The following is a 16,574-nucleotide window of genomic DNA, read 5'->3' on the forward strand; positions in this document are numbered from 1 at the left end:
TACAGCCTTGCAGACATTTGTCATTCTAGTTGTCAATTTGTTGAGGTAATCTGAAGAGATTTCACCCCATGCTTCCTGAAGCACCTCCCACAAGTTGGATTGGCTCGATAGGCACTTCTTACGTACCATACGGTCAAGCTGCTCCCACAACAGCTCAATAGGGTTGAGATCCGGTGACTGTGCTGGCCACTCCATTACAGACAGAATACCAGCTGACTGCTTCTTCCTTAAATAGTTATTGCATGCTTTGGGTTATTTTTAGGAGGAAATTGGCTCCAATTAAACACCGTCCACAGGGTATGGCACGGCGTTAAGCACCGTCCACAGGGTATGGCACGGCGTTAAGCACCGTCCACAGGGTATGGCACGGCGTTAAGCACCGTCCACAGGGTATGGCACGGCGTTAAGCACCGTCCACAGGGTATGGCACGGCGTTATGGCACGCACACCGTCCACAGGGTATGGCACGGCGTTAAGCACCGTCCACAGGGTATGGCACGGCGTTAAGCACCGTCCACAGGGTATGGCACGGCGTTAAGCACCGTCCACAGGGTATGGCACGGCGTTAAGCACCGTCCACAGGGTATGGCACGGCGTTAAGCACCGTCCACAGGGTATGGCACGGCGTTGCAAAATGGAGTGATAGCCTTCCTTCTTCAATAATTATTTTACCCTGTAGAAATCTCCCACTTTGCCACCACCAAAGCACCCCCAGACCATCACATTGCCTTCACCATGCTTGACAGAAGGAGTCGCGCACGCCTCCAGCATCTTCTCATTTGTTCTGCGTCTCACCAATGTTCTTCTTTGTGATCTGAACACCTCAAACTTAAATTCATCTGTCCATAACATTTTTTTCCAATCTTCCTCTGTCCAGTGTCTGTGTTCTTTTGCCCATCTTAATCTTTTATTGGCCAGTCTGAGATATGGCTTTTTCTTTGTAACTCTGCCTAGAAGGCCAGCATCTCGGAGTCGCCTCTTCACTGTTGACATTGAGACTGGTGTTTTGTGGGTACTATTTAATGAAGCTGCCAGTTGAGGACTTGTGAGGCGCCTTTGTCAAACTAGACACTAATGTACTTGTCCTCTTGCTCAGGTGTGCACTGGGGCCTCCCACTCCTCTTTCTATTCTGGTTAGAGCCAGTTTGCGCTGTTCTATGACGGGAGTAGTACACAGCATTGTACGAGATCTTCAGTTGCTTGGCAATTTCTCGCATGGAATAGCCTTCATTTCTCAGAACAAGAATAGACTGATGAGTTTCAGAAGAAAAGTCTTTGTTTCTGGCCATTTTGAGCCTGTAATCGAACCCACAAATGCTGATGCTCCAGATACTCAACTAGTCTAAAGAAGCCCAGTTTTATTGCTTCTTTAATCAGCACAACAGTTTTCAGTTTTGTAATAATCAATTAGCCTTTTAAAATTATAAACTTGGATTAGCTAACACAATGTGCCATTGGAACACAGGAGTGATGGTTGCTTATAATGGGCCTCTGTAAGCCTATGTAGATATTCCATTAAAAATCACCTGTATTGTTAACAATGTCTACACTGTATTTCTGATCAATTTGACGTTATTTTAAAGGGACAAAAAAATGTGCTGCTCTCATTTCTGAGTGACCCCAAACTTTTGAACGGTAGTGTGCATTCTGGGATTGGTTTTTCAGCAAAACGGCAGACCCCGGGGTGCTTTTGGGATGGAGCTAGGGAAATGTAACCCCTCACAAATTCACAGACACTCTAGAAGCAAGGACTGACAGTCCATCACATCCACACCATAGTTTTCAACATATTCAGAGGCAATATGCATGGTTTGATTTGGTTCCTGTTGTTTGTAAACAATGGAGAAATAAAACCTTATATAAAACACTTGGCTTATGAAAAGGTTAAAGGGCAACTCCACCACTTTTCAATCTCATGTTGATTATCTCCAGCACAAACCCAGTATCAACATAGTTAAAGTTCTACCCGATTACATCATCAAAAATTTGAAACATTTTAAAAAGTGATTTTTAAAACACTATGAAATGTGCGGTGACGTGGTGAGCAAGACAATAGCTTCCCTTGAGCTAGAAACTCACTGCAGGTTTTGAATATCAATGTTTTAAAAAAATATTTTAATCGTACCCTGTGATGTCACAGAGAAACAATTTTTTAGGACCTTTCTTCTTCTCTTTTTAACCACAGATCAGAAAAACGCTCTGTTTCACACATGAAGACACTAGTATGGTGCTGGATAGTGAATGAGGTTGAAAAGTGGCAGAATTGGGCTTTAACACAGTTGTGCTGGTTCAGAACTCACAGGCAGAGTTGGGCACGGCAGGCCACATCAACTCCTGCTGGCGCGAGCGGCGGCCCTGCGAGTCCACGTAGACCCCTATGGCTGAGAAGCAGAGCAGTAGTTCCTTGGAGGAGATCTCCACGGCACAAAGCGCGTCCAGGGCCTGCTGGGATATGAAGGCTAGGGTGTGGTCCTCAGGGTGCAACAGGGTGACCGGGGCACAGTCCCCGTGGATGCTGTAGCGCGTGAAGCCAGCCTGGTAGCCCACACACAGCCGTTCGCTCAGGAGACCCATCCACTGGACGGGACCTGGGGTTTGGAGCTCCTGCAGTCGGCGGTGACGTGCCTTGCTCTTGTTCACCTGGGAGACATAGAACCATCATGTTGTTATTTTGGGAGTTAATTCTTTAATATTTTTAGGCTTAATCGACCCTTCATAATGCCATAAATAGAGCCTATATATTGGTTTAAAATATATTTTATGAGCAAAGTTATATTACATCATTTGTAACACACGAAAGAGTAAAACGGCTTGTAAAAGTCCCACCAACCCCATCCTTCCTGCACACACCACCCACCTCGTAACAGATGACCTGTCTCTTCATGGCCACACACAGACAGGCGAAGGAGTTGTTTGTAAACGTCCCACCAACCCCATCCTTCCTGCACACACCACCCACCTCGTAACAGATGACCTGTCTCTTCATGGCCACACACAGACAGGTGAAGGAGTTGTTTGTAAACGTCCCACCAACCCCATCCTTCCTGCACACACCACCCACCTCGTAACAGATGACCTGTCTCTTCATGGCCACACACAGACAGGTGAAGGAGTTGTTTGTAAAAGTCCCACCAACCCCATCCTTCCTGCACACACCACCCACCTCGTAACAGATGACCTGTCTCTTCATGGCCACACACAGACAGGTGAAGGAGTTGTTTGTAAACGTCCCACCAACCCCATCCTTCCTGCACACACCACCCACCTCGTAACAGATGACCTGTCTCTTCATGGCCACACACAGACAGGTGAAGGAGTTGTTTGTAAACGTCCCACCAACCCCATCCTTCCTGCACACACCACCCACCTCGTAACAGATGACCTGTCTCTTCATGGCCACACACAGACAGGTGAAGGAGTTGTTTGTAAACGTCCCACCAACCCCATCCTTCCTGCACACACCACCCACCTCGTAACAGATGACATGTCTCTTCATGGCCACACACAGACAGGTGAAGGAGTTGTTTGTAAACGTCCCACCAACCCCATCCTTCCTGCACACACCACCCACCTCGTAACAGATGACCTGTCTCTTCATGGCCACACACAGACAGGTGAAGGAGTTGTTTGTAAACGTCCCACCAACCCCATCCTTCCTGCACACACCACCCACCTCGTAACAGATGACCTGTCTCTTCATGGCCACACACAGACAGGTGAAGGAGTTGTTTGTAAAAGTCCCACCAACCCCATCCTTCCTGCACACACCACCCACCTCGTAACAGATGACCTGTCTCTTCATGGCCACACACAGACAGGTGAAGGAGTTGTTTGTAAACGTCCCACCAACCCCATCCTTCCTGCACACACCACCCACCTCGTAACAGATGACCTGTCTCTTCATGGCCACACACAGACAGGTGAAGGAGTTGTTTGTAAAAGTCCCACCAACCCCATCCTTCCTGCACACACCACCCACCTCGTAACAGATGACCTGTCTCTTCATGGCCACACACAGACAGGTGAAGGAGTTGTTTGTAAACGTCCCACCAACCCCATCCTTCCTGCACACACCACCCACCTCGTAACAGATGACCTGTCTCTTCATGGCCACACAGACAGGTGAAGGAGTTGTTTGTAAACGTCCCACCAACCCCATCCTTCCTGCACACACCACCCACCTCGTAACAGATGACCTGTCTCTTCATGGCCACACACAGACAGGTGAAGGAGTTGTTTGTAAAAGTCCCACCAACCCCATCCTTCCTGCACACACCACCCACCTCGTAACAGATGACCTGTCTCTTCATGGCCACACACAGACAGGTGAAGGAGTTGTTTGTAAACGTCCCACCAACCCCATCCTTCCTGCACACCACCCACCTCGTAACAGATGACCTGTCTCTTCATGGCCACACAGACAGGTGAAGGAGTTGTTTGTAAACGTCCCACCAACCCCATCCTTCCTGCACACACCACCCACCTCGTAACAGATGACCTGTCTCTTCATGGCCACACACAGACAGGTGAAGGAGTTGTTTCTGACGGAGCCGGACACCAGCGCCGTGCAGCCCTTGGTCTCGGCCAGCTTGTAGGAGTCCATCTCCCGTCCGTCCAGCGCGGCCATGGGGAAGAGACGGACGTGGCGGTTACGGCCGGAGATGACCGCTAGGAGCTGCTCCTGGGGGACCAGGTCAATGTGATGGACCTTCTTATTGTCCCCAACACGGATGATCTCTGTTAGGTCAGGAGAGGTCAGAGGAGGGGAGAGAAGAGAGAAGGAGAAGAGGAAGTGAAAGAGGACGGGGAAAAAGGAGGGGGAGGGGAGGGAGACAGTCAGGAAGGGGAAAAGAGGGGGAGAGAAGGTGGAGAGGAGAGAGGAGGGAGACAGTCAGGAAGGGGGAGAGAAGGGGAAAAAGGAAGGGGGAGAGAAGGGGAAAAGAGGAGGGTGGAGAGGAGAGGGAGACAGTCAGGAAGGGGGAGAGAAGGGGAAAGAGGGGGGAGAGGAGAGGGAGACAGTCAGGGGGAGAGAAGGGGAAAGAGGAGGGGGGAGAGGAGAGGGAGAGAGCAGGCAGAGAGAGTGGTCAAAAACTTCTCCACTGTGATAGCTAACGTGGTGAGAATTCAACTGCATAATGGGTGAAGTGAATCACCCTCTCCAGGTGGGTCCTAAAGTCTCCCCATCTCCAGGTGGGTACTAAAGTCTCCCCATCTCCAGGTGGGTCCTAAAGTCTCCCCATCTCCAGGTGGGTCCTAAAGTCTCCCCATCTCCAGGTGGGTCCTATGGGTCCTAAAGTCTCCCCATCTCCAGGTGGGTCCTAAAGTCTCCCCATCTCCAGGTGGGTCCTAAAGTTTCCCCATCTCCAGCTGGGTCCTAAAGTCTCCCCATCTCCAGGTGGGTCCTAAAGTCTCACCATCTCCAGGTGGGTCCTAAAGTCTCACCGTCTCCAGGTGGGTCCTAAGTCTTACCATCTTTGGTGACATGGATGACATAAAGGCCTTCCTCATTGCCCAGGGCAACACGCTCGTGATCTGAAGAGAAAACAACAAGAGGACATTTGATTCAGAGTCTACTGCGTGGCCAAAGGTGCATCTGTACTGCAGTCATTAGGACCATGGTAAAGACAGAGGGAGACTGCAGCTCAACATGTAATGGCTCTACACTACAAACTAGTCAGATAGAGTTTTGTTCATGTCCATATATTGACTTCAGTACTACATGGCCAAAATAAAGAGGCTGTGTGTGCGTCCTCCACCAACCTATAATAGCGGCGGACTGCGTGGTCTTGATGAGCGGCAGCGTGCTGTCGTAGGCCTCTTTGGGCACGTAGACAAAGCGCTCCTTCAGCTTGTTCTTCTTGAGGATGCGCTGCAGCTCGTTGAGAAGTCCCACCCACTTGTTCCTCTCGTGGTCGCTGTCGGCCAGGATCAGGATGGAAGGCTTATGACTGGAGGAGGGGGAGAGCTGGGATGCCGTCACCTGGAGGGGTAAGAGGTCAGAGGTACTAAGAGAGGAGACAGCTTTCAGAACGGCCTCCCAAACAAAAGCAGACGTATTGTTAAAATGTGAGAAATCTGAAGACTGTGGAACAAGGTGGGGGAGTAATCACTGAGTAAAAGTATGAATGTATACATGTATGTATTCATGAATAAAAGGCTAACCCTGAATATACATGGGATGTCCTTGCGACTGGCATGAATGACGTCCGACGCCAGAACAGAGCTGACTGAAAACTCCTCATCCCTGGAAAACAAAAAAGGAGAGAGAGTGAACTAAAGAACTAAACCCATAGGTAATACTAATAAGCAGCCATCTCTCTCCCATCAATGGGAGTTGTAGTTCAGACAGCGCTCAGGTTGTAGTCCTTACCTCATGTCTATGACCTGACTGACGACCACACTGGGCGTTGTGGTCTTGCCCTCTCCCAGCTCGTACAGGAAGAGCTTGAAATCACACACCACGGCCACCGCCCGCTGCCAACCCTTCTTCACCCCTGTGGGCTTGGGCACCTGGGAACACACACAGGGACAGACAAACACTTTAGTCTCCCACATAGACCCAGACCCTTTTTTTGGGGAGCTATTGGTTGCGCAGGGTTTTTTCCCATCCCAGTACTACAGACAGACATATTTTATTATACACACACACACCGTTAACAGGCAAACCTCACAAACACACACAGGTCAGCCCCTGATAGAGAGGCTATACATACAAGGTAAGATAGACGTTTTTAAAGGTCCACTTTAATTCACATGTAGGGAGCTACTCCAGCAGGAAATTTCAACCAAAAGTTTTTGAACGAGTGCATAAACAAATACAATCTTCTGTGTCTTACGTACTCTGACGTGTCCTTCGTAGGCGGTGCCAATGCCCCTCTGAGGGTCGATGCCCAGCGGCCCCCTGGTCTGGTCGTGTGGCACGGGGCACACCGCTGGAGCCTTGTCAGCACACGTCACGTGGCACGAGAAGTTACACACTACAGGACCAGACAGGAGAGAAGGAGGGGTTTTATCCATGTATAGCCACATCAAGCATTAAAAGAGAATGTACTGCCACCTCGGTCTAGTCCCACTTCACTCTTCCTGCTTCCATCCTAGCTTTTCCTTCACTCCCTTTTCTCAAATCCCAGTCTTCCTCCCTTTATCCCCCTCTCTCCTCATTCTCCCATCTGTCTTCCTCCCTTTATCCCCCTCTCTCCTCATTCTCCCATCTGTCTTCCTCCCTTTATCCCCCCCTCTCCTCATTCTCTCATCTGTCTTCCTCCCTTTATCCCCCTCTCTCCTCATTCTCCCATCTGTCTTCCTCCCTCTCTTCTCCTCCTCCCCACGTTTATCACTCCCCTTCTCCCCTGTTCTACCTTCACAGGTGCAGCCCTGGCGAATGAGTCCCACCATCAGAGAGGTGCACTGGTTACACTTGGTGGGAGCACTGAAGGACTTCACCACAAACTGGTGGGCTTTGGGCTGCAGGTGACAAACAGAGGAGAACAGACGGCTGGTCAAAACACAGGACAAATACAGAAAGGTTGTGCGCACGCACACACACACACACACGCACACACACACACGCACGCACACACACACGCGCGCACACGCGCACGCGCGCACACACACACGCGCGCACACACGCACGCGCACACACACGCACGCACACACACACACACACACACACACACACACACACACACACACGCACGCACGCACACGCACGCACACACATTAAAGGGACATTTTATTTAAGTACAGAAACGGTAAGCATATTAATCTTAGCTTGGTCTTTGTCAGGTCCATGGGATTGACATTACAAAGTATTGACTGTGGTTAAAACAGTAGAACAAGGAGGATGTCAGGTCTTACCTTGGGTGATGAGCGGCCGATACTACCATAGCCTCCTGGTCGCATGGTGGGGGTCTGGACTGTTCGTGGGTCTATCAACTAGAGTGTGGGAGAAGAGAGAGAGATTTGAGTACAGCGAAATATATACCTACGCTATAAACCAGTGTAGTGGTCAAAATTCAGAGGTCAGCGTTCACCTCAATGGGCTCTACGTCGCTGGCCATGGAGGGCGACCGTGAGCGAGACTTTTTGGAGTCCTCGTCCCTGGATGGGGTGTTGGAGGGAGTGAAGTTATCCACAGAGTCCACCTGGAGAAAAGAGAGGTAGAAAGAAAGAATAAAAGGAGTTACAGGATATGGAAGACATGGGCTGCGTTTCAAACTCAGACACACCCTCCTTCACTTACCCTCTCGCTTTAAGCCCTTGGGGGAAATCCCCACGACCATATTTATCGTCGGTCGAAATGGTTAGCCAAGCAAGGGAAGTTTGCAACGTAAGCCACTCAGCCCTCGTTTTCTAATGGAGTTTGCAATAGAGGTCGACCAAATAATCGGAATGGACGATTAATTAGGGCCGATTTCAAGTTTTCATAACAATGGGAAATCGGTATTTTTGGACGCCGATTTGGCTTTTTTTTTTTTTACACCTTTATTTAATATTTATTTATCTAGGCAAGTCAGTTAAGTACACATTCTTCTTTTCAATGACGGCCTAGGAACAGTGGGTTAACTGCCTTGTTCATGGGCAGAACGAAAGATTTTCACCTTGTCAGCTCGGGGGTTCCAATCTTACTAGTCCAACGCAATAACGACCTGCCTCTCTCGTTGCACTCCACAAGGAGTTACGCGAATGCAGTAAGCCAAGGTAAGTTGCGAGCTAGCATTAAACTTATCTTATAAAAAACAATCAATCATAATCACTAGTTAACTACACATGGTTGATATTACTAGATATTATCTAGCGTGTCCTGTGTTGCATATAATCTGACTGAGCATACAAGTATCTGACTGAGCGGTGGTAGGCAAAAGCAGGCGCGTAAACATTCATTCAAACAGCACTTTCGTGCGTTTTGCCAGCAGCTCTTCGTTGTGCGTCAAGCATTGCGCTGTTTATGACTTCAAGCCTATCAACTCCAGAGATGAGGCTCGTGTAACCTAAGTGAAATGGCTAGCTAGTTAGCGCGCGCTAATTGTCGATGTGTTGCTGGTTTGAGCCCAGGGAGGAGCGAGGAGAGGGACGGAAGCTATACTGTTACACTGGCAATACTAAAGTGCCTATAAGAACATCCAATAGTCAAAGGTTAATGAAATACAAATGGTATAGAGGTAAATAGTCCTATAATTCCTATAATAACTACAACCTAAAACTTCTTACCTGGGAATATTGAAGACTCATGTTAAAAGGAACCACCAGCTTTCATATGTTCTCATGTTCTGAGCAAGGAACTGAAACGTTAGCTTTCTTACATGGCACATATTTTACATGGATAGTCTCGGTAATGTGTTTTCGGACCTTCCCTTGGTCGTATTCTCGCGGGGCAGAAATCTCAGAGACCAATTGGTAAACTCTGATTTACCACCCCAAGATATTCCTGAACAATGTCTATTTGCGCCCCTACTGGATGGAAATTACAAGTGTAATGGCTGTGCTCAATGCAATGGCACTTATAAATGTAGATCCTTCAAACACCCACAAACAGGGAAATCGATCCCAATAAAAGGTGTTATTATGTGCAGTTATTTATCTTATAACTTGTCCTTGTGGTAAAAATTATGTAGGTAAAACAAAGAGCGAATTAAAAGTACGTATCTCAGAGCATCGTAGCACCATTAGGTGTAAAAACTTTACTTATCCAGTTGCGGCCCACTTCTTGGAGGCAGGCCACTCGATTTCGTCTCTGCGTTATATTGGCATCAAACATGTCACCCTCCCTAGGAGAGGGGGTGACCTTGATAATTTATTGTTAAAATGAGAGGCTGCCTGGATCTTTAATTTAAAGACCCTTGCGCCCTTCGGTCTCAACGTAGACTTTGATCTGAAGCCATTCTTGTGATTATTGTGACTTTGCCATTGTAATTGTTTGTAAACTTGTATAGTCAAATTAATCTATGATCGTATGCTATCCATTTGTTTGTATGCTGTTCTTTGTATGACATTTTAATATTTGATTATTAACCAATGATACTAGGCCACTCCTGGCCATGATTACAGACACCTGTGTCTTTTGACACTATATAAACGAGTCATCCCGCAGTGTTTGTGATTATACCCTGATGAAGACAGCTTGGCTGTCGAAACGTTGGTATTACATTTTTGCATCTGAGCTCCAAGAGTGTGCGGCTCTCTTTTATTTTCACATATTTTACAAGGAACATATTGCACTTTTACTTTCTTCTCCAACACTTAGTTTTTTGCATTATTTAAACCAAAATGAAAATTTTATTGATGTATTATATTAAGTTAAAATAAGTGTTAATTCAGTATTGTTGTAATTGTCATTATTACAAATAAATAAATAAATAAAAAAAATCGGCCGATTAATCGGTATCGGCTTTTATGGTCCTCCAATAATCGGTATCGGCATTGAAAAATCATAAATCGGTCGACCTCTAGTTTGCAAGTGTACAATTATGTTCACTTCGGGGCCCCATAATTCAATTTGAGACGATTGTACATCCGCTAAGAAAAGCCCAAACATAAAACCCCAACGTCAATATGGATTCAACATACAAGTGTAAGTAAAAACAAAGTTAGAAATTGTGCACAAACACTCCTCGTAAAAGTAATGATGTTTTTGTTTGGTTATCTTTTGGAAATGGTAGAAATAAAACATTTTCCTTCTGTTCCAGCTAGGCAGGCTAACGTTAGTTAGCTAATTAACTTGATAACTATCGTACAGTTGGTGTATATTAATAATTAATAATTACATATTTAATATAAGTAGACATGCACTCAATTGACTGTAGCGCATATAAAGCACCCACAAGCTACCGTCGGGGGACGAACGAGTGATGAATTTCCGGGCAAGGGTGGTCCATTTAAAATGAATTCCTTCCTCCCTGTAAACTCATCAGACGTCATGATACGTAATCAGAAGTGTCCACTTAATTTGAGGGCTGAGGGGAGAGGGTGTGTCTGTTAAGTGTTTGGAATGCAGCCATGGTGTTTGGGAGCTGGTAGAAAGTAAGGAAACCAAGAGGGACCAAAAAGCACCATCCATGCTTAGAGGGAAAAGCAAGAAATCCATTGAACCAGGTAGATGCAGAGTATTAAAAAGGTAAATGGGGATTGTGGTCATAGTAGATATAGGACTGACCATCCCATTGGTGATTAGGAAGCCTAGAGGTTGGACCACAAACCCATGAACCATGCACATGACAGGGGCGCTACACATAACCCATTGACCATGCTGACCGTACCACGAGAGAGAACAGCACCACCATACACCATGCTTTTGGTTTGGGGAAATCTTGGAGGACAACAACATATAGGCTAGGCTAGTGTAGCTAATTGGAGGCCTACAGTGCAGGCCATTGCAGTAACAGGCTCCTTTACAAGGAAGCATTTGATATAACTTATTTGAAAGTCCAAGGTTGCTTTTTCCCCAAGCACACAATCAACACAACACAGACAATGTATTCCCATTCATGCAAAAGACCGGATTGAGATTCAGAGGATGATTCAGAGGATGATTGGGCACAGACAAAATAACAAGCACAGAGCTGCTGCTTAGCTTACACGTCTGCCTTTGCTAGTTGGCCCAACTGATGGAGAGCGCTTCAGTGGGGGGAGAGAGGGACAGAGAGAGGGATGGAGAAATGGAGAGATGTAAACATTAAATAGGCTACCATTCCTTTTTTGTGTCCTATCTATTTGTTGAAGATGTCCACATTGCACTGAAGGACTGGGTAGGGAAATCTCTGCCTACATAGTGCACATTTTTTCACCAGAGCCCCAGTGCACTGTGGGGAATAGGGTGCTGTTTTGGGACGTAGACTCTAGGTCTAATCTGGGAACTCGTGATGGTACTACCGTGTGAAAGGGAAGCTCACAACAGGGTATTAAACAGAGGTATGTTCTGTAGTGTCTGGACTCAAAGTCAAGTAGCCATGGATGACTTTAAAGAATGTCCGTAGAGTGAATGTCTACATGGAACTCAAGTAGTAACATCAAGTAACTGACCCAAGCAGTAGAATCAGATGTAAAAAAAAATACAAAGAAAAATACACCTTATGGAACAGCGAGGACTGTGAAGAGTCACACAAAGGTACAAACACACTATACACATGTACACCTGGAATGTGTGTTGTAGAAGAGTAGAAGACATTTAATGAATTGTGAAATCTGTTGTAAAATGTATTTTAATGAGAAAAAATGTTTGTATTAGAAACTATATTACTGCCATCATTTCTGCTGGACCCCAGGAAGAGTAGCTGCAGTCTTAGCAGGAACTAATGGGGATCCTTAATAAATACAATACAAGGAATCCTCAGTCTACAAAATTATTTTAAAGTCGAATTGACAGCGTTTTAGCAACATGAAATCTTATTAAAAGCTGTTCATATACATTTCCTTCAGAAAGTATTCACACCCCATTACTTTTTACACATTTTGTTGAGTTATAGCTTGAATTCAAAATGTACACACAATTAGGGCTGTGGCGGTTATGCAAAAGGCAGGCGGTGTCACGGTAATTGACAGTTAATTATCATAAACATGTTTAGTATCTCCAGGCCTCCAAGCAAGCGGAGTACAAGCCGCTGATATGCCTTTGGAACATCTACATGTAAAAAAAAAGTATAATAAATCAGTTGAATAAACACCATCATAATAAATCCATTATTTATTTCAGTCAGGTCTAAAGAAACATTATGATATGAAGAAAATGTATTTCACTAGAACAGAATGAGTTGGCCTACTGTATGTTATCTGGCTATGTTCCATGCCATAGGCTATTGGCTTGTTCATTTAACTGATAAGATATGCGTATAAGTACCATGCCATTATTTTATAGTAAGAGGAATATAATTGAACATCCACAATGACCATGTTTTACACTCAGTTTACACTCGCCCCCATTCTCATCAACGGAGCTGTAGTGGAGCAGGTTGAGAGCTTCAAGTTCCTTGGCATCCACATCACCAACAAACTAACATGGTCCAAGCACACTAACAGTCGTGAAGGGGGCACGACAAAACCTATTCCCACACAGGAGACTGAAAAGATGTGGCATGGGTCCTCAGCTGCACCGTCGAGAGCATCCTGACGGGTTGCATCGCTGCCTGGTATGGCAACTACTCGGCCTCCGACCGCAAGGCACTACAGAGGGTAGTGCGTACGGCCCAGTACATCACCGGGGCCAAGCTTACTGCCATCCAGGACCTCTATACCAGGCGGTGTCAAAGGGAGGCCCTAAAAATGGTCAAAGACTCCAGCCACCCTAGTCATAGACTGTTCTCTCTGCTACCGCACGGCAATCAGTACCGGAGCACCAAGTCTAGGTCCAAGAGACTTCTAAACAGCTTCTACCCCCAAGCCACAAGACTCCTGAACAGCTAATCAAATGGCTACCCAGACTATTTGTACCCCCCCCCCACTGACCCCACACATTGTACCGGTACCCCTTGTGTATAACCCTGCTATTGTTATTTACTGCTGCGCTTTAATTATTTGTTTTTCTTATATCTTACTTTTCTTCTTGGTATTGTTGGTTAAGGGCTTGTAAGTAAGCATTTCACTAAGGTCTACACCTGTTGTATTTGATGAGGTAAAAGGTTTATGTTTCTGTCTCCATATGATATGGTAAATATATCCAATGCAAAACATGTCATTTGCATATATTTCCGTTAATTCCCACGGAAAGTTTCCACCTATATTCCCCAAAATGTGCAACCCTAATAATGTTAAACATGCGTTTTGAACGACTTCATCTCTGTACCCCACACATACAGTACAATTATCTCGAAGGTCCCTCAATCGAATAGTGAATTTCAAGCACAGATTCAACCACAAAGCCTGCAATGCCTTGCAAAGAAGGTAGACATAAAAATACAAAAAAGCAGACGCTGAATATCCCTTTGAGCATGGTGAAGTTAATTAATTAGGCTTTGGATGGTGTATCAACACACTCAGGGATTTTAACATGAGGCCAATGGTGATTTTAAAACGGATACAGTTTAATGGTTGTGATATGAGAAAACTAAAGACGGATGAACAATGTTGTAGTTACTCCATAATACTAGCCTGTACAAAATAAAAAATATTCCAAAACATGCATCCTGTTTGCAACAAGGCACTGAAGTAATACTGAATAACAAATGTGGTAAAGAAATTAACTTCTTGTCCTGAATACGAAATGTTATGTCTGGGACAAATCCGACAACTCATCACTGAGTATCACTCTTCATGTTTACAAGCTGGTGGTGGCTGCATCATTCTATGGCTATGCCTGCCATTGGCAAGATCTTTTTTGGGGTGGATATATAGAAATGGAAAACAGCTATAAGCAGAGGCAAAATCCTAGAGAAAACCTGTTTCAGTCTGCTTTCCACCAGACACTGAAAGGCAAATTCACCTTTCAGCTGGACAATAACCTAAAACACAAGGCCAGATATACACTGGAGTTGCTTACCAAGAATACATTGAATGTTGCTGAGTGGCTGAGTTAGATTTTCAAGATTTAAGTCAAAACTGTAAGGCAAGACTTGAAAATGGCTGTCTAGCAATGATCAACAAACAGAGCTTGAAGAATAAACCAAATAATACATGTGCAAATACATACAATCCAGGTTTGCAAAGCTCTCAGAGACTTAACCATAAAGACTCACAGTTGTAATCACTTCTACAAAGTATGGACTCAAGAGTGTGAATACTTATGTAAATAAAACATTTCTGTATTTAATTTTCAATACATTGTGGAATAAGTCAAGGGGTATGAATAATTTAATTAAAATGTTCGTTTCTGTTTTCTCTGACATGCAACAACTTGTAAATTACCATATCTAAGTGTTCATACCTTCATAGAATGTTTGGGAACGACAGAGTAAGGTATTTGTGAAAATTCTATAGCAATATAGAGGGGGAAAGCAGCTGTGCTTTTTGACAATCAATAGACACTGCAGTAAATAAAACCTAACAAACATCGGTCTTGTCCAGGACCGGAGTCTACACAGACCGGTGCGCAATAGCCAATCAGAGCTACAGTAGGCCTATATGCAAATAAGTCATTTGTCACAAGGGCCTGCCATCATTCACTTTGACTGTGTGTTTAAATGCTGTAGTAACAGCATGCCATTACATCTTTAGGCAGCATTTGCCAAAAGCAACAAAATACAACTGAATGGATTTCTGCAATTATATAAATACCACAGGAGTTCTGTTACATTTGGGAACTTTACAGTCAAACAACCATGAAAAGGTTGGCTAGCTCTCCCTCAGTTGCCTATGCACATCAACAACAACAAGATCAACAACTAATGTTAGCCAGAACGAGATGAGCTCAAATCTAATGAGGGAATAGTAGATAAACCCTCTAACTTTTCCACCAAAATTGCACTGATAAACGATGGGGAAAGAGTAGCTGGCTCGCCCTTCTGCAGCTTGCCTGCCAATGCATACTAGTCCCAACCCACTAGTTATAATTGAATGGGAACTTGCCTGCTTCCCTGCCCATTTGATCGAATACATTTGATTGACAACTAAGATATATGCTAACTGTGGATAACAAACAATCATTCAAGCTCAGAATAGCTAGCTAGCAAAGTGATTCACATTTCTTACTAGCTAACCAAATGACACCTAGAACTCTAGCTGTAGCCAGAGACAAAGATATGAGGGGAAAAGTCGGTCACTCACCCAATGACACGTCATCCTCCCAGAAGCTAGCTAACGTTAAGACTGCATGTTTTAAGCGTGCTAAATAAATTGCTACATAAATAGATAAGCTAGCCTATGAGCCACGTTATGACTGACTTGTGATCATTGCCCTTGTTAGTTTCATTGTATTAACCTTCTCAGCCTTGGTTACACCCGTCCGTTTTTGTTCAAAATACTGAGTCATTAAAACTGAATCCCGAATGGCTGGAGGCAGCAAACAATGTACCAGGCCAGCTGAGATTTACAACCTGATAGCAATATGTTGGACTACCAAGAAATGGATTGAATTACAGTACATTGATCATGCATTAAACTGTATCCATATATTCTCCCAACTATGCCTTACTCTCCAAACTCTACGTCATGGAATGTTGAGTCAAATATAACCTACTTTTAAAACCTCTTATAAAGTTGGTTTTGTAGCATAAACTGGGAATTTGATCTTTTTGACTGATATTAATATGATACATAACAGGATATCTGTTTGTTTCATATATGACATGGTGTCAGTTCCACTTGAAGTCTGCGCTAAAAGCCAAGGAGCCCAAACCCTCACTCAATGGCTATGTCACAATTATCCAGCCTTTTCCTGAAGTGTGCACCTGCACACCTTCTCAAACGATGCTCACAGACACGCACACAAATGGACACAGAGGGGTCACGAACTCACACAAACACTGGATCAAATGACATCACCACTCTTTACGAGGCAGCTAGTTAGCTTATAGTCTATCTACAGTCTAAGGCTCCACACACACACACACGTTAAGTTGCCCACTGCCCAACAGAAACTTACGTCTTCCCAAAACTCAATTAAAGAGGATGAGGATGAGGAGAAAGAGTCCTGATATAGCAGAACATGG

General features: G+C 45.0%; 1 protein-coding gene across 1 annotated transcript in view; it reads right to left on the minus strand.

Annotated features, from left to right (window-relative positions):
• The window catches only part of LOC115140381 (serine/threonine-protein kinase MRCK alpha-like), a 125,751-nt gene that overhangs the window by 18,750 nt on the left and 90,427 nt on the right, over positions 1-16,574 (minus strand). Inside the window, exons 24-35 of the mRNA XM_065026231.1 lie at positions 16,508-16,555; positions 11,575-11,613; positions 8,034-8,144; positions 7,858-7,935; positions 7,359-7,464; positions 6,841-6,977; positions 6,371-6,510; positions 6,163-6,244; positions 5,761-5,980; positions 5,470-5,532; positions 4,484-4,737; positions 2,301-2,640 (exon numbers count right to left, since the gene is read on the minus strand). Coding sequence (XP_064882303.1) covers positions 2,301-2,640; positions 4,484-4,737; positions 5,470-5,532; positions 5,761-5,980; positions 6,163-6,244; positions 6,371-6,510; positions 6,841-6,977; positions 7,359-7,464; positions 7,858-7,935; positions 8,034-8,144; positions 11,575-11,613; positions 16,508-16,555 — 1,618 coding nt within the window. The remainder of the gene's footprint in view (positions 1-2,300; positions 2,641-4,483; positions 4,738-5,469; positions 5,533-5,760; positions 5,981-6,162; positions 6,245-6,370; positions 6,511-6,840; positions 6,978-7,358; positions 7,465-7,857; positions 7,936-8,033; positions 8,145-11,574; positions 11,614-16,507; positions 16,556-16,574) is intronic.

This window comes from Oncorhynchus nerka, linkage group LG13, assembly GCF_034236695.1.
Source record: "Oncorhynchus nerka isolate Pitt River linkage group LG13, Oner_Uvic_2.0, whole genome shotgun sequence".
Taxonomy (NCBI): domain Eukaryota; kingdom Metazoa; phylum Chordata; class Actinopteri; order Salmoniformes; family Salmonidae; genus Oncorhynchus; species Oncorhynchus nerka.